Genomic DNA, 23,719 nt, shown 5'->3' on the forward strand with positions numbered 1-23,719 from the left:
ATTTAGCAAGGCCATTGGATTCAATCTAGGATTACCCATGACGAACCAACTGATTGTGGGCTATTGACTTCCAGTCCGAGTCCGAGTCCGAGCACCATTCCCAGTCCAGTCTTGGCACAAGCCTTGGCTAATAGGTGTGTTCGTAATAAAGTGTTTTTTATTGCAACCACCAGCATTGGCCGCTGGCTTGACCATATAATCGGCCCATAATGGCAGAGCCATTATAACAAATTGATATCAATTTAACAACAATATATGCACAAGTTGCGTCGATGACTCGCCATTGAACTCTGTGCGGGATTCAAGTGCTGGGAGCGATTGCACCACTTGCACATGCACATGCACATGCACACGCGGAGGCACGTCCACACAGCCGGTTGAATTCTGATGGGGCAGCAACGGCAACAGAGCAGTAACAGTATAGACCAGTTCCGAGTTGGCAAAGCGCCGTTTGATGCTCTAATTTATACAGCATACTGATGAGTTGACCGCCGTTCTGGAATTGTTCTCCTACGGGTTTGGATTCGGGTTCGGGTTCGGTTCAGTTTCGGTTTGCTGTGCTATGCTTTGGTCACGAAAAAAGTGGCTCCAACATGGAGCACACCTGACCAGAGGCACACAGCCACACAGCCGCACAGAAACCTGCACACAAATGGAAATATTTGTAGCGGTTAGCGTTTAATTGAAATGCATTTGGCTTGTTTGCTGTCAATCAGGGGCTGAGATGGATGGTAGGCCATGGAGCGGAATTGTTCCCGAAGATCGTTCCCGATGAAGGAAGCCCGAAGGGTAATAAAGCCATCGTTCAGGTGGCACGCAACACCCCATTGCGCTGTCATACGCCACTTTGCCGAACCATCTATGTACTAGCTGTGCCAGAGATCCACTGTCCACTCCATACGCCAGGGGGTGCCTCGATAATGATTCTATCCAAATCATAAGGAAATATTTATGCAATGTTCACAGATCACGAAGGCTTAAGTAGTTTCATGGGAGCCACGAAACGTTTACAGCCAAGCCGACTCCTTATCAAAGTCCAGAGACCCAGCCTCTGGGTCTAGTCGAATGCCTAATGTCAAGGAGAACCACAGCGGAGGTACTTGCATCTTCCATTAACCGTTATGGACTCGTAGCCAATGTGGACCGGGCATTCGATGAGCAGATTTTCATGTTCATTGCAGAAGCAATTGGTACGAGTACTCGTACTCGTACTCGTACTCGTACTCGTACTCGTAGTAAGTGCCCGATGACCGCAGACATGGAGAAAAGAAGAACACATTTCTCAATCGTTATTTATGAATACAATTGCAAGTTTTTTGCTCAGACCGAGCAATGGTGTGAGTACCGACCCGCTTGGAGCGTATCAATAACTAGCCAGATTACAATATACTACTCGTATAGCAGCGGACAGTTGCACAGTCCTGCTGCACATCCCAGACTTGAACTGGTTTCCCGGCTGTCCGCGGCAGCAGGCAGATCAGACGATGCGCCGCAGCCCCAGGCCGGGCAGCGACGTGTGCCCAAAGTTTGCATAAGTTGAGGCTGGCTGGACCTCGACATGGACATGGACGTGGACATGGACGTGGACCTGAACCTGACTTCGTTTTACAGTTAAAGATTTATGGATGATGTATGGGTAAATGGCAACGAGATACGCGGGTAATTGTGTGTGGGTAACGCATTGCTAACTGGTCCACCAAATTTATTCCAGTCAGACAGATAAACGGAGCACAGACGATCCAGATCCAGATCCAGATGCAGATCCAGGTCCAGGGGCATTCAGGGGCAGCAACACAAGTATCAGAGTCGATTTCATATTCAGAGATTCCGATTGAAATCGTAACGGTTACGAGAACACAAAAAACTAATTCGAACATCGAGAGTGGAGTCATAAAATGCAGATAGGCCAAGGCATCGAGCCTCGTCATAAAAGTGCAGAGCAGAAAAACAAAAGAAACAGAAACAGAAACAGAAAATCGAAGGCCCATTTTTCCAGAACTGTATATGGATCGAGATAATGTGAAGTAAATACCAATCGGGGCGGGGGATAGATATCATTAGATGGAGATCTACAAAACTCAAACTTTCTAAATGACGGGCGGCACCGGGGCAACTGCAACGGCAGCAAAAAACCAAAACTGTAAATGCAGCTAAAGCAAATAGTTGTTGGATGCATTCGCAGCGGCGTCGCCAACTAAAGTATAATTATTGCCTAGACGAGATGGGAATGGAGACAGAGACAGAGACTGCCCCAGACGCAGACGCAGATGCAGAGGCAAACGGGGCTGATACTGGCGCTGGTGCTGAAGCGGATCGGATCAGACTCTGTGGGGCAGAGAGGCGGCGGCACGTACGCAGCGGCACAAGGAGATGCCAATATTTCTCTATATATTTCTATAGTTATTTGTTTTGTGTGCTTCCCCATCCAGTGGCTCTAACTGTCTTTAATTGAAACCAGTTTGCTGTAATTGTTTTTTTGGCATCGCCGGGTAAGAGTTGGCCCCGCTGCCTTATATGTTATAACTCGCTTATGTCAAACAGATTGTCTGTGTAATTTGAGCAGCCCCACAGCACAGCCAGCACACAGCACAGCCCAGCCCCGCCCCATTCCCACCTGCTTAGATGATCGTATTTTCAAAAGTTTTCACTTGTTCTCGGGCCTCTCCAAGATCTCCTGCCATCCATCTACCCAAATGAAGATGGACTATGCAGCTGCACTCGAGTGTGACTAAAATGAGTAGATTGTCATAAATTATGGTGAACCAATGACAAATGAAGCTGCTCCGAATCGGCGGAGGATGGGCCTTTATCGAATTGGAGCATGTCCCGCGACACGGGTTCAAGCGGAGAACTTCGAACGGTACCCATTTCTCATGGCCCGTACACACGGCGCATACTTGATGGAAGAACCTGTCCTAGGCCCAGTCCCAGCCCAGTCCCAGTCCCAGTCCCAGTCCCAGTCCAGGTGCTATGGCATACCCCCTGTTTAATTAGTCGGCAGTGGGAGATCTTCGCCTTCACACATCACAGCACATCTGCAGTTCCTTATACTACAATTTGTCAAAACACAATTCCAACTTATACTTTCGAGATATAAGAGCGGAAAGCAGAAAAGAAAACTTGTTTAAGAGCGAAAAGTTTTCTCTGTCGATGTCGCTAGCTTTGGCTTTGGCTCCGGCTTTGGGTCTGCCTCGAGCCGCTTGGCTCGGCAGCTCCAGCAACTGGCTCCAGTGGCAGTCGCTTCTACGACGGCGACCTTGATAGACGTCTGCGCGGTTCCAGCCAACTCAAGGAAAATCTAAAGAAAAGCCCAGAGCCGCAAAGAGTCGCGAAGAAAAGTCGCAAAGGTGCCGCGGTCTTCGCTTTCTTTGTTGCAAAAGAAAAGAAAAACCATTTCTTTAAAACAATAACCGTAAGCGGGGGCTAGTGCTGTTTTTGTGTTGTTTTGCGCGGCACGAGATGTTTCAAAAATGTGGCCACAAATGATGGCAAATGTGCAAAATGTGCTGCAAGAGAAATGTGTGAAAATGCCAGCAAATGCAAAGTGAATTTAACAAGCAAACGAGCCAAAGAGCCAACGAGCCAACGAGCAGACGGAAAAGAAAATAAGGAAAGCCCGCCGCCGGCGAGCAGTCCTTCGCAAACGAAAGCCCATCTGGAGAATCGGGAAATTTATAGCCCCAAGGTGTTAATTTATTCGCCACCTCGACTGGGCTCTGCTGTAAGTAAGAGTGGGATGCATGCTCCCTCTCGATCTAGATCTCGGAAAAGGAAGGGCTGTACTGTGTTGCCCTTGGTCGGGCTTATCAGACCATTGCCAATTGAGTTTAGGTCACTGGGCACTCTCCCAAATTGAAAATCTTTCTGTTTTTTGGATTTCTGGGGCTCTTATTATTATTTTATTTTTTTTTGGAGAAAGTAATTTGCCGAACTCCAGTCACAGAGCCATGCAAACGCCGGCCATTGCCCACACTTAGAGACGAATCGCCGTCGCCTCCGTTCAGTGCACTGTCGTAATTTGGCTTTAACAACTAGCCGAAACCGTTGGCCAGTTAGCCAGAGCAGCAGCCCTATGCTGGAGAAGAGCCAAGAGCAGAGCACGGCCATAAGTACATATTAAAGCACATTAAGGCGGCGAGCAAATGATGCGCTCCTCTGGCCACACAATGGACCTGTAGGAGCGGCGGCGCCGCTAACACAAAATAATAAAAATAACAGAGGAATAAATTTGAAATTTGTTATGCTGGGATCGGGGAGCTGCTCTCGGAGTGGCTTCTGCCGCAGCGCCTGCCGTGGCATGTTCTAAGTGTTAAGAGTACTCCGAGTGTGACGTCGGCTGCACTCGGAAGTGTAGCGGCTGCTCCAGCCAGACAATGGTACGGCCCAGCCCCCTCATCTGTAGCAGCACCATCACCAGCACCAGTGCATGTTCATGTGAATTGCAATGATGGCCAGGTTAGGATGCGTTGTGGTAATTTCTATACCCCCTGATTGCCTAGAACATGGGGTGTACCAAACTAAGAGGAAGTGGAGCAATATTAGAGGATCATAGACACCACCCCGTTTGAGAAAAGGACTCGAATATGGATATTCATATAGCGGAAATGGAAACATGATCTATTCCTAAAAGAATCTACTTTTTCGCCAGCCGTCGATGAATTCTTTCAGAGTTTTTCGGAAAATCTTTCCACTCATCCAATCATCGGTCACTTTCTTCTGTTCTTGACCGTTCTGAGACACACTCCATGCCGATGGACCTGCAACAGTTAACGGTCCGCTGGGCAGGGTAGGGGTATGCCACGAGTCGATCAGCTTCGTCTGTTGCCTGTTACCACTTGTGGTTATTATGGCTAAATTTATGCACAGACTTAGAACAATGCGCACACGCTCTTTCGTGTTGCCCAATAATTAATGATCATGTACATGGATGCGGATGATGGGTTGGACTGGGCTGCGGATGGAATGGTATGGTATGGTATGGTATGGTATGGAATGGCATGGAATCGCACTGGAGTGGTGTGAGATGAGATGAGAGATGGAGCAGATGGAATATGGCTAATATATGCAGTTGGGTTCAATTACCTGTTAATTGAGTTTAGCCGAGTGCGCAAGAGTCAAGACCCTGCGCACTGTGCACCCCATAGAGAGACCGCATAGAACATGCGGAACATGCACACTAGACAGAGCCACAGAAACCCGCAGAATCGACATGGTACGACTGGGTTAAGTTTTAGCAGAAGGTTTTCCTCTCGTGGCTCGGTTTTTTTTTCCCAGCATCATCAAAATCGCATCAGTTTCAGTGGCGTTGCTGGGACTACTGCTGATGTTGCAGTCGTACCCCAAAATCCAGGTCATTACTGCCATTAAATTCGTTTCGAAAATGCATGAGGAGGCAGCGGCAGGGGTAAAGGCAAAGGCAGAGGCAAAGCTAAAAATAAGATAAACTGCTGAAAGCCGAACCGATGACCGAAAATCAAACGAAATGAAACTGAGGCAAAGTCGTAAACAAATCGAAAAGAAAGAGAAATAATAGAAATGATATTGTTGTTATGTTTAAATGCCATAACTGTACAGCACATTGGGTGATAGATGGACATGGAGCTGAGCTAGCCCGTGTGGATAGATGGATGGTGATTATTACTGAGTCTGGCGTCTGGTGACTGGTCAATCAAAAGACTGGGGCCCGTTGCTGTTGTTGTTCTTTTTAGTGCGTTTTGTAAAGAAATTTTACTTTCAAATTAGGCCGCAAACTGTTGCTTTTTATCGCTTTCTTCTCTCATTCATTCTCTAGCACATTACCCACCATCTGCCCTCTCGTTCTCGCTCCCGCTCCCGCTCACTACCTTTGCCATTGTCTATTACTGTTGTTCTTCTTTTGAGCAGCGCAACACACAACACACACACACACGCATACGCACTAAGAGGGAGAGAGGGAGATAAGCAGAACTTGGATATGAACAGTTAGAAGTCCCCAATATTTTTCTCTGTGGTGCTTATTTTTTGTATACTCTCTGCAGGGGAAGGGTATTCCGGTTTAAGCCAGCTGTTTGCCACGCAGAGTGGGAAGCAAACCCATAATTCGTATTCGATATTCTTGATCTGTCTTAATCAGCCATTGCTGTCTGTCTGTTTTTATACAAAACACAATCTGACAGGCCTTTCTCTTTGCTGCATGCATCGTGCTGCTTTGGCCGTGGACTTTTGGAAAGGGTATCGAAAGACTTGAGACCCGACGCAAGCTTTTCTTGCCTGATTTTTGTTGTTCTCGCGCGCCGCTGCTTCTGCCGACGCCGCTGTGTGTGTGAAATATTTATGTAAATTGGCTGGCCGAAAGCAGCTAAAGCGCTAAAGTGCAACTGATTAGCGGTATAAACGGGGTGTTCTAAGCCAAGTGCAGCAGCATTTGGTAACGGTAAACGACACAGCACTCACAGCGGCACGCAGCGGTACAGCAGCCGCCGCATCAGCAGAGGCAGAAGCAACATTTTCTCACTGCGACGCACTTGCTCCAGTGCCAGTGCAACATAATTCCACCTCTGCTGCACCTTGCCCCCTCTCTCGCTCTATGTCTCTCTTTCTATAAGTATATATTTGCTGGCAGAACGAGTTTTAATTGCAACATTTGTTTAAATGTTGTCCGTTAGCAGCTAACGACACAGGGAGGCAACACAACAGCAACTGGATGTAGATGTTGCTCCATTTCCAGCCACGGACGGGGCACAACAATTTCTGCCTCATTAGCCGGGCAGGCCGGGCCGGGGCCCCCAAAAGAATGTCAACCGCGGGCTGGTTTCGCCTTGCTCTAGACTACAAATTAGGATTTCTTTGTAATTAATTAGTGGCCTGGTCTTTTCTGCTCTCCACTTTCAGCCGGAGCGGACCCAGACAATCCCCCAGAGTGTTCCCCGGATCAGCTATGTTGCTGTTGCCGAGATGTGGCTCACCAAATCCTTACCGCTGCTCCTCCTGCTCGCCTCCCTCTGCCCATCGGCCACGCCCGCCTCGACGCCGCGATCACCCATGCCGCAGCGGATGCGGAACTTCAATGGGAACAGCGGCAACAGTTTTATCAGACACCCCCCATCCGCTGGCGATCTGGTGCCCGAAAGTTTACTGTTAGAGGATCTGCAGCAACCCCACGGCCAGCTGATCAATCTGACAAGGCATCACGACGGAGATGTCTTCCATACGAGCGGTGAGTGCCAGTCCCGATGCCGAGGCCGATGTCAGTGCCATGCCCAGTTTTGTGTTTTTTGATACCCTTCAAGAAGTCCGTAAAGTCCGTAAAACTATAAGCATTCTTTATGTCTGTCATTAAGCCTGGTTCAATGCCTCCCATAGTTCTACAGATATTTAGAATTATTTGCTAACCAACATCAATCGGAAGTATCTATCCAAGTCTTTGAAATGTCCCAGATTGAGCTTTCTTTGAGAGAGTCCAGGAAATGGATAGATACATAATCCTTTTGAATAATTTTCAAGCACGATTACCAAAACGTGTAGGAAGAACCGGTCTGCAAGGGTATTTGAAGTTTCGGTCCCCGAAGCTAGGCTTTCTCCCTTGATTTCTTGGTGTTTTTGCTGCGGTTCGAGGCTGAGCCAAGATGATGCGTTGACAGCAGCATTAATTTCGCCAGTAAGGCCCGGCCAGGCTTATTAGACGTCAATCCATGGCTCGGGGATTCTGTTGTGATGGCCAGAGTCAATCCATCTTAACGTTTCTCTTTCGCTTCTTCCACCTCCCGTACAGGCATCAGCAGTGCGTGCAATGCGGACACCTGCATTGGACTCTCCAGCGGGACGGCGGGTCTGCTGCGTCTCTCGAACGACGGGAATGGACATGCCAACGGTAACTAACAGATTACCATGGAGATTGAGCCTGTCATAATCCAAGTATATCCCCAAACCATAGATGGACTGGGTCAAGACACGGCCACGGCCTCGTTGGCTGGCGGTCAGCTGGAGCTGCTCGCCCGACGCCTCAAGATGCAGCAGAGCCGAGGCAGGAGTCCCCAGCCGGATGCGGAGGATGCGAACGAGGATGGGGGCTGCACTTGCCGCTGCCTGCCCTACTTGAGGGCCTACCGCGAGGACCTGGGCATCTGTGTGGACGACATCCATGGTAAGTCTGTATGCGGAAGCTGGTTTCATTTCTGGATTTCGTGGCTAATTCGTATCGTATCGAAATTGTGTGCTCCATTTCGCGGTGGGAGTGGGATTCGTTGTCGTTCCCACCCAGTCGTGTGGGACTCATCCATCCATTGTTTTGTCACATGGAAGGGAGCACAATGGTTGCTCAACCGCCAGTCAACCGACAGCCGACAGTCGGCAGTCGACGAGTATTAACCAGAAGAAAGAAATGCTGTAATAACAGCAGAAATTGTTGGCAGGGCCCTGCAGAATGAAATGAAAACGAAACGTGACGCAAAGAGGGAAAAATGCTATTATTATTGAACAAATCGTTTCGCTGCTATCTTTCTTCTGCGCCTGGCTAATGAATGAAAGGAAACTTTCGCCGTCTGCCACCATAAAAACACAGTCGCGCTGCTGTGCCACCGATTCCAATTCCAATTCCGATTCCATTTTAGAGTCTCGGAGTTGTCGACTCCGACTCCGACTGTCGGATACCCCCATCGGACGGAAAGTAAGAGCTTTGCGGAAAAGTAAACAGAAATATTTTCTCTAATTGATAAGCGATTCCGATGTTATCGCAGCCACTGACGAAACTTTCCTACTCTCCCCTGTCTCTCTCTCTCTTCCCCGTTGTCTTGCAGAGTGCTCCCTGTCGCCGTTCGTCAGCGGCGCCTCGTCGGAAAAGATCCCATTCGTGTTCCTGCCCCTCCGCGGACAGATCATCTATCCCAGTCGAGAGATCAGCTTTGCCAGTGAGTCGAATGTTGCAGCATCGGTTGCCACTTGAAAGATATACTGTCCCTGTCCTCTTGCAGACATTCACACTCCCGTGTGCGCGGTGACGGGGGCCCAGTACCTGGGCTCCAATGGCTGGTCGGATCTGCGCAATCCCATCGACACGGACTATCCGTTCCGCATGTTCCGCGACGAGGGACGGAGTTTCGTGCAGTGGCTGGGCGAGCCGGAGCTGCGCCAGAAGATGCAGGGCCGCCTCATTGTGGTGCATCTGGTGTGTCGGGACATGACGTTGGCGCTGAATGCCACCACCAGCCACGGCAAGGGAGAGCCTCTGATGCCGCCCCGCAACGTTCACTCGCCCTGTGTGGCTTTCCGGGTGAATGGCAGTCCGGTGAAGTATGCGCACAGTAAGTATTCCCCGGGCGAAGCAAAGGCACCTAGCAACAGGTTTACCCATTCCATGCGACCCACAGATGTGCCAGAGGTCTTCTTCCAGCCAGCCAACTCCACGACTTTGGCCTCCATCTCGGACGGAATGACCATGCGGGAGTATGTGGTGATTGGGATCTGCAGCCTGCTGCTGGGCCTCATCTACGTGGCCTCCGTGTTCCTCTACCTGTACATGAAGAAGCGCAAGCGCCACAGCTCCCGTCACTCACTGGACAACCTGGCCAACGAGATCAATTACCCGAAGAACGACCAGGTCACCTACGGAGCACCCTTCAGCCGAGTCGGCAGTATCTACTCCGCAAACAGCATGGGTCTGGGCAACGGAAACGACTCCAATGGTCGTCCCAACATCGCCGGCCTGAAGGAGGATCTGGGCATCGTCAAGAACAATCCCCTGCTGCAGCACTTTCCCCAGCTGGGCGAGAGGGAGCACCAGTCGGGCTTCGCCAGCGACATATCCAACTCCAATTCCGAGTGCGAGATGGAGGAGAAGATCAAGGTGGGTTTCAGTACCTTCTCTGTTACCGCTAGCATGCCTCAAACGAAGGTTTCCTTACTCCAGACCTCGGTCCTGGTGCATCCGCAGCTGGGAAAGTCGCCCAAAACGCCCAATAGCTGCAATAGTGGACAGGAGAACGCCTCCCAGGAGTCTGATGACTTTCTTCAGGACAAAGAGTGCCTGCCCCCCGAGAACGTGGCCGTCATTGAGGATCTGATGAGCGAAGAGAAGATGGAGAACCTTCGGGCCATGGTCAGTGGAAATGTGCGCAAGAAACTCTACTTCAATCCGGCCTACTTTGAGCCACATCTGCTGGCGGTAAGTCATAGTCCCTTTGGGGAAGACCGCCTCTATATATCCATCTCCATCTCCATCTGTTCCCCAGGAGCCGCCGCAAGCTGCCATTGAGTTTCTGCAGAAGATCCGCGAGGTCATCGCCATCGCCAAGTACAAGATGGCCGCCAAGCGCTACCAGCCCTCACTCAACATCATTCCCGAGGAGCAGCAGCCCGAGTCCAGCAGCTCTCCGTCCATGTACCAGCTTTCCCTCCAGCAGAATCTCTCGACCAAGAGCGGAATGGGAGACAAGCGGAACAGCATCGAGCAGTGGCTGCAGAGTGTCCCCAATTCGGACTCTCCGCAGCAACAAAAGACCCTCGACAGACCCACTCCGACAGCGGCCAAGAAGAACTCGGGCTCGCCCACAAAGGGATCGCCCACAAAAGGCTCCCTTAGGAGGGAGATAACAGCGCCCAAGGAACGGCCGCCACCGCCGCCCTTGCAAAAGGCAGTCAAGGCGGACGAAGGCCCCACATCCTCACCCTCTCCAAAGCCAGCATCAAGCAGGTCCGGTCCAGAGCCAGAGCCGGGAAAGACCAATGCCAACTCTTACGAGAGCTTCTCCTCCTACTCGATGGCCGCCAATGTGTACGGATTCGCGGAGACGGGCGGGGAGATCTATAACAATCCAAAGTTCATGCTGGCGGACTCTCCGGCCGGCTCCATGCGGAGCAGCTCCAGTCGCTCCAAATCGTTGCGTAAGCGGAGCGATGTACTGGACCAGTTTGCAGCCGCCAACTCCACGCCCACCTCACTGACCTCCTTTGACCGGCAGCACTACAACATGCTGCGGAACATGAAGCCGGCGGAGATCATCTACGACTCGCTGAAGCGGGAGTACGGGGCTCATATACCCACGCCCGACTACGACAGCACCATCGAAAAGAAGATCAAGGACATCTACAGCAGCACCCAGAGCAGCATTCCCTCGGTGCCCACGCCGGACTACAGCTCCCTCAGCCGCAAGTCCCTGAAGCAATTCCAGCCAGACTCTCCCATCTATAGGCGCAAGTCGCCGCAGTATCTGATCGTGGACTACGAGACGGACAGCCTGGAACGGCTCGAGCCGAGCAAGCGCAAGAGCTCCCACTCCTCCAGTTCGCCCTCATCCGACGTCAGCTCCCAGCTGAGCCCCAGCCTGAGCACTGCCCTGCCCCTGGAGGAGGAGCTGGAGATCAGCCACACGGTCTACGATCGCCTGAACGGCTTTCGCAAGGAGGGTGATCTGAAGAAGCGCCTGGCCGGCAAGAATCCGCAGTTGGTGCAGCAGCGGCAGAAGGAGGCCGCGGCCCGCATCAAGTACGACACACCTTTTCGGGGCAGCATGACCATCGAGGTGGAACACGAGCCCCCCTCCGATCTGGATCGTACGGACAGCGACCAGTTCGAGCCGGACACTCTCGATCGAAAGCCCAAGAAGCAGAGCTTTTGCGACATCAACGCCTGGGATGGCCATGGGCGCCAGCAGCAGCAGATGAGCAGCGATTCCTACGTAGATTCGGACTACAACCAGATCAACTCCCTGCCAGATTTGAGTCGCGGGAGTCCGGTGAGCAGTCAGGCCATCAAGCCGCGAACGGCTTCCTTTATTCTGAAGTCTAGCCACTCGTTCCGTAATCTACGAGAGATCTACGAGTCCCCGCTGGTGGCACAGGAGAGCTGCAAGTGCGAGAGGAAGCCGACAGCCGAGGAGGAGGGCCGCATCCTCACCCTTGAGGCGAAGCACTCACGGCGACAGCGGGGCATGCAGTCCTCGCCCACCCACTCCGTGGTGGATGTGAACAAGGTGAACAAGACAACCATCACGATATCCTCGCCCAAGCCGGTGGAGAAGCAGCAGGAGAAGAGCAAGGCACTGGGGCACAGGAATGCCCCAAAGGCCAATCAGCACTACTGTCCTCCACTGGCGCAGAGCAAGCGGCCACTGCCGCCGCCGCCGCCCTCCCAAACGGCAGGCGAGAGCCAGACACAGGATGAGGATGCTTACAGCATGCACAGCGAGGTCACGGAGGTGACCGGGGTCACTTCGGAATTCGAGAACTCCTGCAACAACACCATGTCCAGCGCGATATCGGCCACAACTGAGGAGCGAGGCTATGCCAAGCAGTCCAAGGAGATCCACGGCAAGTCTCAGTCCCACAAGCAGTCCCACCTGGAGGCCGACTACGACGCGATGTACAACAAGAAGATCAACAGTCTGCGCAACGACTACAGCCTCACAAAGTATCTCAATCGCCGCAAGAGTCACCAGCGCGAGGAAGCCTCTGAGCCAGCGCAGGAGCGCAAGGACAACCCGGAACCGGAGTTCACCAGCAGCAACAATGCCAAGAGCCTGAAGGACGTGGATCTCAACCAGTTTGATGCCTTGTCGATCAGCTCGCGATCGAACCGGAGCAGCGGTCACCTGTCGGAGCGTACCAAGGAGATGTACCGCAATGCAGGAGTGCCCGTGGGCATAGCCTATCCCCAGCGGGCGGCGGCCAACAGCTCTGGAAACGCCAACCAGAGCAGTGTACAGACCGTCTACCGGTGCGAGATAGAGCCGGCTCAGCTGACGGCGGGCATGCAGATCGCCATCGGCCTGAAGGATCGGGCTAAGAAGGCCAAGGATCTGAAGAATGCGTGGCGCAAGTTCGTTACCATGGCGGCCAACAAGTTCAGCCCCAGCCAGAGCCCGGCCCCCACATACGGCACCAAGAATGCTGCGGGCTTCCTGGAGGCCCTGGATCGAGATGAGGGCATCGCCACTATCATTGAGAACGCGGCGCAGTCCGCTGGCATGGGACACGGGCCTGGCAGTCAGAACTACTATGAGCAGCGATTCGGGCAGCTGGACAGCGGCTACATGAGCACGGACTCCACAGAGCTCTACAAGCGCAATGTCTACGATCGGTACAACTTCAAGATGATGACGGGGCGCGGCCAGATCATCCGGGTGGACACCATAGAGGACAACGAGGAGGAGAGCGGGCCCAATGACAGTCGCTTCGAGGATCTGGAGCATATGGTCTCGCCTGGCCACAGCCGCCGCTCTCCAGATAACGTTGCCGGCGACGATCTGAGCGATGCCGACTCCGACAAGACCTTGACTCGCTCCCACTCGCAGGCAAACTCCCAGGAGCTGAATGTCCGCGGAAGCACAACCACGATGTCATCCTACTCTTCGGAGGAGGAGGCCGGACGGGGCCACAGCACTTGCTGTGGATCGTCCGAGACGGACGAAGAGACCAATGCAGAGGACATGTGGGAGTCCGGGGCGGAGAGCATAGAGACCCACTCTGTTCTCTACAAAATGATCAGAAAGAGCTAGGTTAGGATAAGTGAGGTTAGGTTAGTGGAAAGTAGGGTTAAGTTCGATTTAGGGACGTGCAATATATGGAACAGAGGAAAGACTTCCATCTAGACTAGGTTAAAGCTAACCCGAAGTAATCAGTGCAATAACTTCGCAAATAATTCTTGCCAAACCACAAGGTGCAATTTTAATCGAAATAAGATAGCTATAAGAAATGGAACTCCTTGGAAACTGCATCTCAAATGCAACGTGCAATAAGTATGTAGCTACCAACAGACCCAAGCCAAGCCCTAAGATATATAAGTGCAATAATTATATTATAACGTATATTATCGTATCGTTTATCGAATCGTAGCGTATCGCATCGAAGAGGCATCGATGCGTATATTGTGATAAATGTCAGCAGTCTTGGGCCGGAAATGTGCAATCTTAATGTTAGTCTCAGTTTTATGTATATGGTATATACCTATAGTTATCTATAATAAATATTTTAATATGTAGTTTTACATGAATTTGATTTGATTATTTTGAGCGGTGAAATTATAGATGTTTTGATCGATTCCAAGAGCGAAAATATATATAGAAGTAATACCAAAAGACTCAAAAATGGAACAGTTATTTCTATTGATAGGTTTTCCATTTACAATATATCTTTTCGCCAGTTAGTACTATTTTGTCTGGAAATAGCTCTGGACGCTTTCTGACGCCTATATTTACGACTCTTCGTGTCTATTTCATGATTTCGCGGCTATCAAGATGTTTGATAATGGTATAATGGTCAATCCAATCGCAATCTATAGCCAGTCGATAAGGCGAATCTATAAATCTAGGTGCGATTCTCGCCTTGCGGTCAGTTGATTGAAAATGCTACGGATTTTGGTCGCGTTCTGTTTGCTCGGAGTTGGAGCCTCTCTGGCGGATCCCGTCCACCTCAACGCTGAGGTGCAAGTGCCGCTGCCCGATGGCCGCATCGTGGGCGGACAGGATACGGATGTCATCAATTATCCACATCAGATCTCGATGCGCTACAGGGGCAATCATCGCTGTGGAGGCAGCCTCTATTCGACCAACATAATCATCAGTGCCGCCCATTGCGTGAGCACTTTGGACAGCCCAGCAGACCTCACCATTGTGGCCGGCTCCACGATGATCAGCATAAAGACGCAGGAGCTGCCGGTCCGCAAGATTATCATTCATCCAAACTACAGGACACTCAACAACGACTACGATGCGGCCATTCTCATCACCGACGGAGACTTCATCTTCAACGAATTGGCCCATCCCATTCCACTCGCCCAAGAGCGTCCGGAGCATGGCTCAGCAGTAATAGTCACCGGCTGGGGCACCACCACTGAAAACGGCTATTTGTCCAACATCCTGCAGGAGGTGGAAGTGAACGTGGTCGAGAACAGTCAGTGCAAGAAAGCCTACTCGATAATGCTCACCAGTCGCATGCTCTGCGCCGGCGTGACCGGCGGTGGCAAGGACGCCTGCCAGGGCGATTCCGGTGGCCCCCTAATCTACAACAATCAACTGCTGGGCATCGTCTCCTGGGGTACGGGCTGTGCGCGAGAGAACTACCCGGGCGTGTATGCCTCCGTGCCAGAGCTGCGCAGCTGGCTGTTGGAGACTATCGAATCCTACGAAAATGTGGGGAAAATCGACTTTCTGTAAATCTTTGGAAATCGGAGGATTGTTTTACTGGAATATATCTTGCGAATCATTTAACATGTTACATAAAACAGTTTGACTCGAAGCCAAAGCGAAGCACTGGCGATACGGTTCCTAATTATTTTGTTAGTTTTATTACAGTTTTTTTATTGAATTAGCCGTGTACATTGGTAGCTCTAGCTGGGCCGATAGTGGGCAGTAGCCACTTGAAGATAACGTCGATTGCGGCCAGCAATCAGCGGATAACTAGAAAATTCCTTAGTTCACTGCGCCCCACTGGCCGCCAGGGTTTCATCGATCCAACTCTTCAGGCTGCCCACGTAGGTGTAGACTGAGGGGTAGCCAGGACGGGCACAGCCGCGTCCCCAGGACACGAGGCCAACCAGCTGGTCGTCGATGACCAGTGGACCGCCGGTGTCGCCTTGGCAGGCATCAATACCACCCTGAGCCACATTTCCCGCGCAGACCATTCGATCGGTGACTTCACCAGTGCCGTAGATCTGGTTGCACTGCTCCGAGCTGACGATGGGCACTTGAGCCTGCTCCAGCCGGTAGCTGGAGGGGCCCCCCTCTTCGCGATAGCCCCAGCCGGCTATTGTGGCCAGCCGCCCCACGGCCGGACGCTGCGGTCGAATGCCTATGGAGCGAACGCCGAATCGGGTTAGATTCAAGGGCGAATCCAGGATCAAAACCGCGATGTCGTAGTCGACGCTGATGTAGTCGAAGCTGGGGTGAAGCGTCCAGTTGGAGACTGGGACCACAAGTCCGTCGCTGCCATTGCGGGTGTTTGCGGCGGCCACGGCCAGTACTTTGGTGCCCTCCGGCAGGTTCCACAAACACTGGGCAGTGGTGACCACGGCCTGCTCGGAGTATATCACTGCGCCACACTCGTGCATGTAGCTGGACGTCTCGGTGCGACGATACCGCAAGGAGACCAGGTATGGATGCCGTCCAATGTCCACTGTGGTGCCGTTGATGATTCGCGCTTCCGGCTGGGCCAAGGCCGAGGCGGAGGCGGAGGAGCCTGTTGCTGCCAGCAGCAGCAGCAGGAGCGGCCCCATCATCTGAAGCTCTCGGATGCACATTGTTCCGCTGCGGATGTGGACTGGCGGTCGATTTGCACAGGCAACTGGTTCGAATCGAACTGATTATAAATTATGACTGGGCGGAGCGCGAAGTTGCACTTTTCCAGGCGGCGGCGGCATATCGCTAATCTTAATGGGAGGTGCTCTAGATAGCTTCATTTAGAAACGCGTACCGAAGAATACTACCGAGATAAAGACGATTACGTTGTTTGCGGACTGCTTTCGGTTAATCTTAAGGTATTTGAGACGTAAGCTCCATCTATCTATGAAGCCTCTACAATCGAATTTTATATCGCCCCTTGTTTGGATTCCGAGATATGGTCTCTCAAATGGTTTTCAGAGTAAACTTCCCCATGATTCACTAGTGAATATCGATTTGTAATCTATATCTTTATGATTTGGCAACCAATGCGAAATGAGATCAATGTTAAACTTTATCGTTTCAACCCCAATCAGATATACAAATGAACATTCTCTGCTCACGGTTTAGCGTAGATTTTGCCATTGAAAAGATTGCGATTGAACTTTGGACTCACTTTCCGCAAAATGGAATTATTATGGTATAATTTCTATGGATAGCCGAGAAGTATGCCACACATTTTGCAAACGAAATTTGTACTAAACCTAAATGCATGCCACATATGTGTAATTGGCAAACAAAACTGAACGATTATGCTTCTGGTCGTATTTTCGGATTTGATGTCTTGATCAAACGAGTGACAACCACGTTGATTTAATCGCTTCTATGTGGATGTAATCCAAATGCGATTGGGGCAATCTTTAGAAACAATTCTTTTGAATTGGAAACTTCATGGCCAATAAAATACCCATTTATTGATATAACCTCATGTGACATGAGATTAAGCGGTGCTTACAGATTAGATGATGTTTTATGTTTCAGAGATTTGCTTCTTCCGCTATCTTGGAATCAAGCCAGGGCCTCAGGTTCGCGACACTGGCGTAGACACCGGGATAGTTGGCCAGGGCACAGGCGTTGCCCCAGGAAACAACGCCGTGGAGCTGATCGCGGACGACCAGCGGGCCGCCGGAGTCACCCTGACAGGCATCCTTGCCACCCACTCCACGTACGCCAGCGCACAGCATGGCTGGTGTGATCTGGTAGGTATCATCGCCAAAGTCTTCGTAGTCCTTGTTGCAGTCCTCGTTGCTCACGATTGGGACATCGACGGCGAGCAGTACGTTGGAGGCAACGCCGCCCGAGGAAGTGGTTCCCCAACCGCTGATCTTGCTGACGGCACCGGCCAGCGGGGGCTCCGAGGCCAACTCGATGGCCTTGATGGTGAAGTTGTTGACCGGCAGCGGCGGATCCACAATCAGCAGGGCAATATCGTTGTTATAGGCAGCTCCAGAGAAGTACTCTTCGTGCATGATGATCTTCGACACGGAGACGATGATGCCGTCGGTGCCGCTGAGCAGGTTGGTCCCGGCCACCACCTTGAACTGACTGGCCACCGTGCCAATGATGCAGTGGGCCGCAGTCACGACCATCGTACTGCTGATGATGGAGCCTCCGCACCTGTGGCGGAAGGGATTCGTTGGCGTCGTAATCCCCTTGTACCGCAGCGAGATCTGGTAGGGCGTCTGGGACACATCCGTCACGTAGCCGCCCACAATGCGTGGGCCCTGGCTGGTCACCTCATCCTCCTGCACGGGCATAGACCTGGCCACTGCCACTAGACAGAGCAGGGCACAAAGGCTGGACAGCAATGAGCGCGACATGTTCGACAGTTGGCGGAGAATCGAGGACTGATAGTCCCAGCGGCGGTACCGACTATTGTAAGGCTTATCAAGCAGTCGGTCAACTATATTCGTACCATAAATTTTATTCTGGATACCTTTAGCACTTGTAGAGCAATACTCCGGGCGATACGCTTTATGAGCGAATATAACACTGGACGACAAAAACCATAGAAACCGTTCTTAAAGTCCAGAGAGTACAACCTTAAAAATCTCTTAGCAAATACACGTACATACGGCATTCGTACCAAACATTCCCATTAAACATTTTACATACTATCCTCATGAAAGTACACAGCCGGTAGCAGCGCAGATTACGGTGCTGCTGATTTTTCCTCCACATCCGTAACTGGAGGATTCAGTACTGCTGAGATGAGATTAAATGCTAGAACCAGACGATGCTTATGTTGCCAGCTTCCAGTGCATCATGTGAACGAATTTTCCACGAGCTTCATATATTCAAAACTATCTACGAAAATATCTAAAATATATTGCATGTCAGACAATTCCAAATGAAGAGAGAGATATGAAGAATATGATATATTTGCCCTAGCACTTGTTATTGAAAACTAGCACTAGCACGGATAGCACTAGAATCGGATATTTAAATCTTTCAAAGAGTGCCACATTTACGAACCGCATAAAGAGGTGTTCCCTTAAGTAACTGTATGCATATTTCTCCTGCATCCAGCGTATACCATTGGTTTTTGCTTTTGGATCAATTGGCAATTGAAAAGTTTCATAAATGAATTAAAATTGAGTAAAATATTTAAAATTGCATTAACATTTTTTGCAAACATCCGCTCTGAACACGGAATGGACCTACAGAGTGCAATAGACAATCAAGAAATCAACTCCGATTAAATCCAACACATTATAACATTCCTCTATACCTACACTACAGCATTTTTATACCCGATACTCAAAATTATATTATATTATAGTATATTAGATGTGTGGTAAAAATGGATGTGTGTAGCGCCCAGAAGGAAGCCTTTCCGACCCCATAAAGTATATGTATATATTCTTGATCAGCATCAATAGCCGAATCGATAGAGTCATATCTGTCTGTCCGTCTGTCCATCCCGATGAGTGCCCAGATCTCAGAGCATATAAGAGGTAGAGAAACCAAGTTAAGTATCCACACTCCTGTGATATCTCATTGTTACAAGTGTATTTTAAAATGCCCCCATTCACTAGTTAAATTACACTTTTATTTATTTAAATATTTTAGTACGAGTATCATATATGTAGGAGCAGAGGTCGCATGTCGCACCCTTTGCATGTTAACCTATGACTAAGTTGCCCGTTGCTGGGCGATCCAGTTATTGAAGTGGGCCACATTCGCATAGACACCGGGAGTATTGGGACGGGCACAGCCCTCGCCCCAGGACACGATGCCGACGAGCTGATTGTTGACGACCAGCGGTCCGCCGGAGTCGCCCTGGCAGGCATCCTTGCCCCCCTCTGGCAGACCTGCACAGAGCATGGCCTCGCTGATGGGTCGCCAGTAGTAAGTATCCTGGCATTGGACGCTGTCCACGAGCGGTACCTGCACCTGCTGCAGCTTATTGGAGGACAGGCCGCTCTCCTGGGTGTAGCCCCATCCGCTGACAGTGGCCACTGCGCCCACTGGCGGCTGCTCTGTGGCTGCCTGAATCGCTCCAATCCTGCTGGTGTCCGTCAGGGGCAGCGGTGGCGAGACGATCACCAGAGCGATGTCGTTATCCGTTGTGGTGGCATTGTAGTTCTCGTGAGGGATCAGCTGTTCCACGCGCACCACCAGGCCATCCATTCCAGCCCGGTTGTCGGTCCCGGCCACCACCAGGAAGTTCTCCGCCTGTCGGTTGTATACGCAATGGGCAGCGGTCACAATCGTCCGGCTGTCCAGAACGCTTCCGCCGCAGGTCTGCGCATAGGCGCTGCTGGTGGAGCTGCGTCTGCGCAGCTGTACCACATATTTGGCAAAGTAATTGGAGGTGTCCACGCCACCCACAATGCGGCCTTCCAGGTCAGCATTCGCGGCGCAGATGGCCAGCAAAAGAAGGGCGGCGGCGAACGCGGATCGAGCTTTGTTCATTTTGTTGTTCTGGGAGCTACTAAAATTTCTTTGGAATGGATCGTTGCAATCAGCGAAAAGCTTTGGGACTATCTTGAATTGGTCAATAAATTGGATTGGGTATTACCCCGATAAGATGGCAAATGGCAAACTAATTGCTTATAGCCACCCAAGGGCATGAGAATACCATGGCTGACTAAGAGACTATTGGCGATAAGCACCCTCGAAACTGTTTGGTTTTGGTAGATTTTCAATACAAATACAGACATTTACTTAGCTTTAGAGAGCTTTCTGATTGATTTTTAATCTCTTAGGTACTGGAATTCTGTGGAACCCCTGAAAGTATACATGATTCGGAACGAACTATACCAAACAATGAGCTATTGAAAGATCTACAGACTTTCGGCATTCTCAACGATCCAATCCCGCAGAGCGGGCACACTGGCATAGACGCCGGGCAGCAGATTTGAGGCGCAGCCATAGCCCCAGGACACAATGCCCACGAGCTTGTTCTCGGCCACCAGAGGACCACCGGAGTCGCCCTGGCAGGCATCCTTCTTCTTTTCGTAGGCACATACCATGGTGTCGTAGATGATCTCGCCGTACTTGTACTCATCCGAGGCACACAACTGCCAGTCCACGATGTATACGGTCACTGCCTGAAGAACCTTTGGCAGGGTCATGCACCAGAAGTAGCACTTAGATCCCCACCCAGTGACAATGGCTGGCGTCCCCGTGGCTGGCGTCTCTTTGGCCAGCTCTATGTAGCGGATATCTTCTGTCTCTTCAACGTCCTCGGCCAGCTTCAAGATTCCCACATCAAACTCCATGGTGCTGGAGCTGTATTTCTCGTTGTATGCCAGCTCTCGGACCGACACCACCAGTCCCCCCTCATTGTACAGCGTGGAACCGAGGCGGACATAGACCTTGGAGGCCGTGCGGCCCTGCAGACAATGAGCCGCCGTCACCACGGTGTTCTTGTTGACCAAGCTGCCTCCGCAAAAGTGGGAGCCACGCTTTGTCTGCAGCGACACCTGGTAGGGATGGGCCTGTATAGTGGTGTCCTCGCCGCCCACTATGCGACCCTCTCGCGCGAAGGGACTGCGAGCGACGCTGACAGTCCCTGCCCAGGCACTGCCCACAGCCAGGCAGGCCAACAGTGCTACTAATCCGTGCATTTTCGGAGAAAACTAAGCCATGTGCTGATCCATGCAGTCCTATTTGTAGCTTTCCATCGAGCTCCACTGGAGTGATCGAGTGTTCCGTCTGACAGTATCGTGCAATCATTAAAGTTCGAGAATTAGCATCCGCGTGCCTGAAGAGGCTCCTCAGCGTAATCCGGTCGGCCCAATCGTTATCGCCACGACTTCTTATCTGCCAAAGGCACCCACCGCACGAAATCAGAAGAACTGTTGCCGCATTTCGGAAGTACACACTTGAACACCTTTTATGGACTTATTGTCTTAAAGATATACTCGTAAACATGGTACACTTTGATTGTTCATCGGCATGTGTTATAATGGGTTGTACATCGTTTGAGTGGATGAGTTGGTTGAGTACTCGCATATTTGTCGCAAAAAGCACACCTTATTTTTTCGTTTTGGGGTTTACGATCTAATAGTGTACCTGTGCCCCCAATATACGAGTAGAATTTCCCATAAGGTCATCAAAAAGTCATTACTTTAAATAATTACCCTCAAAAGTTACCTAATCAACGATATAACGAAGATACCCCAAATTTCTCTATCGCAGTCGTCCATTCAGTATTTAATATTTAGACAAGCGGATTGGCGCTCATCAAACCACACCCAGGTGCTGCAATCGTCAATAAAAACAGAGCAGGCTCTTTAAATTAAATTGAAAATGATCAGATTGCAAAAAGACTTTATAAACAATATTATCTGCCAAGAGTTCCCAGAATAAATGGTGAAATGTATTAAATTATTTATCGGCTAAAAGGGACTTTCATTATAAAAATACATTTATTTTTATTTTTTGTATTTGATGAACATTTCTTTTGTTTTATCTGCAAAGATAGTCTTCTTGAGAACGATCTTTATATGATTTGTACAATCGATTATCATCTGAGTAAACTCAATCAAAAAATAATAAAACAATAAAAATAAAAGAAACTACAGAAAAATTCTATTTTTGCTGTCTAAATCAATCAAAACTTATCTGTTCTGTTATGTTGCGGTCAATTTATCTTGATGTACGAATGACGTAGCCGTCCAGACAGTCAAGATGGAGTGGAAACCTAGCCACGCGATGCACTCAAGGATTGATTAGATACACCACTTGAGTGCCGACAGGCAAATGTTTACCCCATTCTCGAGAACACTTAAAACCACGGATATCAGTTAGAACTAAGAAAAAAAGCCACATTCCGACTAGAAGATACCCTCTACACAGATATATGTACCTAGTTGTTTCCCGCCAATACTCACCATTCTTAATCTTTTTTCTGTCTATTGAAATCGCTTTGAAAATATAAATCAGAATATGCATCTTCCTTGCTACATGCCCTATGAATGCAACGTATTTATACCCGAATACAAAATACCCTTGCACTATACGAATACCGCGTACCATAATGACCGACGTAATTCGGGTGAATTCCCTCGAAACCCTCGAAAGATACTCCTAACGTTTGATGTGATAGGAATCTGTAAGAAAAATCAACTTCCGCCTAAGCACGCCTTATCCTTATTCCTTCGATAATCATTTAAGGGGAGTATAACCTTTGGTTTCCTTAAATCCCAAACAGAGAGAGAGTTTCGAAATAGTATTTGCAAAACTTTATTGAATTTCCTGAAGGGATAATTTATTCAGTTAGATCGAGTTGGCAGCACTGACAACCCAGGTGCGGAGGACAGCAACATCGGCGTAGACACCGGGGTAGTTGGCGTAGGCGCAGCCATAGCCCCAGGACACAACACCGACCAGATTTCCGCCGGAGACCAATGGGCCGCCGGAATCGCCTTGGCAGGCATCCTTGCCGCTGGCATAAGCGCAGATCATGGTGGACTTGATTTGGCTACCATAACCGTAGGTGGAGGAAGCGCACTGCGACTGGCTGACGATGTTCACGTTCACATACTGCAGGGTGGTGGGGATGGAGCTGGAGCCCGAGGACTGGGTGCCCCATCCAGAAACGGCGGCAGAGGCTCCATTGGCTGGGTTGTAGGTAGCGAGGGCAATGGCCTTGATGTTAGAGCTGAGGCCCAGGGAAGAGCTCAGCCTGATGACAGCGATGTCGTTGACCATGGTGTTGGCGTTGTAGCCCTCGTGGTTCTTGAAGGATGCAACCTTGACGACGGTGCCGCCGGAGTTCCAGTAGGTGGAACCGGCACGGACCTGGAGGGTCGAGGCGGACACGGACTGCAGGCAGTGAGCAGCGGTCACAATGATGTTGGCGGAGTAGACCGAGCCACCGCAGGAGTGGGAGCCACTGCGCTGCAGGGAGATCTGCCAGGGGAAGCTGCTGATGGTGGTGGCGGAGCCTCCAACAATGCGGCCATCCAGCTGGGGCAGGAGACCCTCTGGGATGGTGCCTCCCAGGGCGCAGGCGACAGCCGACAACAAGATCACGAACTTCAGCATGTTGAGCGTTGCTAGCGAATGGTTGGTTACAAAACGCACACCGGGCCTTTTATAGACCCCCACTGACAAGGCGTTATCTGGTGAGTGGACCC

General features: G+C 50.5%; 7 protein-coding genes across 7 annotated transcripts; 2 read left to right on the plus strand and 5 right to left on the minus strand.

Moving 5' to 3' along the window:
* The first annotated feature begins 7,005 nt into the window (after positions 1-7,005).
* Positions 7,006-13,804, plus strand: LOC6592822. The gene is made up of 8 exons (XM_026985377.1): positions 7,006-7,195; positions 7,751-7,849; positions 7,913-8,122; positions 8,775-8,885; positions 8,949-9,278; positions 9,345-9,820; positions 9,884-10,138; positions 10,206-13,804. Exons 1-8 carry the CDS (start codon positions 7,021-7,023, stop codon positions 13,467-13,469), a joined length of 4,920 nt encoding a protein of 1,639 aa, XP_026841178.1. The 5' UTR covers positions 7,006-7,020; the 3' UTR covers positions 13,470-13,804.
* Positions 13,805-14,300: 496 nt separating this feature from the next.
* Positions 14,301-15,243, plus strand: LOC6592820 (trypsin-7). The gene has a single exon (XM_002017713.2). The coding sequence runs from the start codon at positions 14,316-14,318 to the stop codon at positions 15,123-15,125; it is 810 nt and encodes a 269-aa protein (XP_002017749.2). The 5' UTR covers positions 14,301-14,315; the 3' UTR covers positions 15,126-15,243.
* A 142-nt stretch (positions 15,244-15,385) lies between these two features.
* On the minus strand, positions 15,386-16,248 carry LOC6592819 (trypsin eta). The gene has a single exon (XM_002017712.2). The coding sequence runs from the start codon at positions 16,205-16,207 to the stop codon at positions 15,386-15,388; it is 822 nt and encodes a 273-aa protein (XP_002017748.2). The 5' UTR covers positions 16,208-16,248.
* A 759-nt stretch (positions 16,249-17,007) lies between these two features.
* LOC6592582 (trypsin zeta) lies at positions 17,008-17,958 on the minus strand. The gene has a single exon (XM_002017711.2). The coding sequence runs from the start codon at positions 17,945-17,947 to the stop codon at positions 17,105-17,107; it is 843 nt and encodes a 280-aa protein (XP_002017747.1). The 5' UTR covers positions 17,948-17,958; the 3' UTR covers positions 17,008-17,104.
* Positions 17,959-19,157: 1,199 nt separating this feature from the next.
* LOC6592581 (trypsin eta) lies at positions 19,158-20,178 on the minus strand. Its single transcript, XM_026985379.1, has one exon. The coding sequence runs from the start codon at positions 20,043-20,045 to the stop codon at positions 19,263-19,265; it is 783 nt and encodes a 260-aa protein (XP_026841180.1). The 5' UTR covers positions 20,046-20,178; the 3' UTR covers positions 19,158-19,262.
* Positions 20,179-20,292: 114 nt separating this feature from the next.
* Positions 20,293-21,217, minus strand: LOC6592580 (trypsin theta). Its single transcript, XM_002017709.2, has one exon. It carries the CDS (start codon positions 21,200-21,202, stop codon positions 20,417-20,419), a length of 786 nt encoding a protein of 261 aa, XP_002017745.1. The 5' UTR covers positions 21,203-21,217; the 3' UTR covers positions 20,293-20,416.
* Positions 21,218-22,807: 1,590 nt separating this feature from the next.
* Positions 22,808-23,653, minus strand: LOC6592579 (trypsin alpha). Its single transcript, XM_002017708.2, has one exon. It carries the CDS (start codon positions 23,625-23,627, stop codon positions 22,857-22,859), a length of 771 nt encoding a protein of 256 aa, XP_002017744.1. The 5' UTR covers positions 23,628-23,653; the 3' UTR covers positions 22,808-22,856.
* Positions 23,654-23,719: the final 66 nt, after the last annotated feature.

Source organism: Drosophila persimilis, unplaced genomic scaffold (genome assembly GCF_003286085.1).
Source record: "Drosophila persimilis strain 14011-0111.01,24,50 unplaced genomic scaffold, DperRS2 tig00000002-arrow-pilon, whole genome shotgun sequence".
In the NCBI taxonomy this organism is placed as follows: Eukaryota; Metazoa; Arthropoda; class Insecta; order Diptera; family Drosophilidae; genus Drosophila; species Drosophila persimilis.

What these genes read in the sequence shown, in the direction of transcription:
- LOC6592822 (XM_026985377.1), top strand. Translation starts at nt 7,021, where the DNA reads ATGCCGCAGCGGATGCGGAACTTCAATGGGAACAGCGGCAACAGTTTT. An exon ending in CTGTGTGGACGACATCCATG is followed by an intron (nt 8,123 to 8,774) that starts GTAAGTCTGTAT and finishes GTTGTCTTGCAG; the next exon opens with AGTGCTCCCTGTCGCCGTTC. An exon ending in TCCGGTGAAGTATGCGCACA is followed by an intron (nt 9,279 to 9,344) that starts GTAAGTATTCCC and finishes TGCGACCCACAG; the next exon opens with ATGTGCCAGAGGTCTTCTTC.
- LOC6592820 (XM_002017713.2), top strand. Translation starts at nt 14,316, where the DNA reads ATGCTACGGATTTTGGTCGCGTTCTGTTTGCTCGGAGTTGGAGCCTCT.
- LOC6592819 (XM_002017712.2), bottom strand. Translation starts at nt 16,207, where the DNA reads ATGTGCATCCGAGAGCTTCAGATGATGGGGCCGCTCCTGCTGCTGCTG.
- LOC6592582 (XM_002017711.2), bottom strand. Translation starts at nt 17,947, where the DNA reads ATGTCGCGCTCATTGCTGTCCAGCCTTTGTGCCCTGCTCTGTCTAGTG.
- LOC6592581 (XM_026985379.1), bottom strand. Translation starts at nt 20,045, where the DNA reads ATGAACAAAGCTCGATCCGCGTTCGCCGCCGCCCTTCTTTTGCTGGCC.
- LOC6592580 (XM_002017709.2), bottom strand. Translation starts at nt 21,202, where the DNA reads ATGCACGGATTAGTAGCACTGTTGGCCTGCCTGGCTGTGGGCAGTGCC.
- LOC6592579 (XM_002017708.2), bottom strand. Translation starts at nt 23,627, where the DNA reads ATGCTGAAGTTCGTGATCTTGTTGTCGGCTGTCGCCTGCGCCCTGGGA.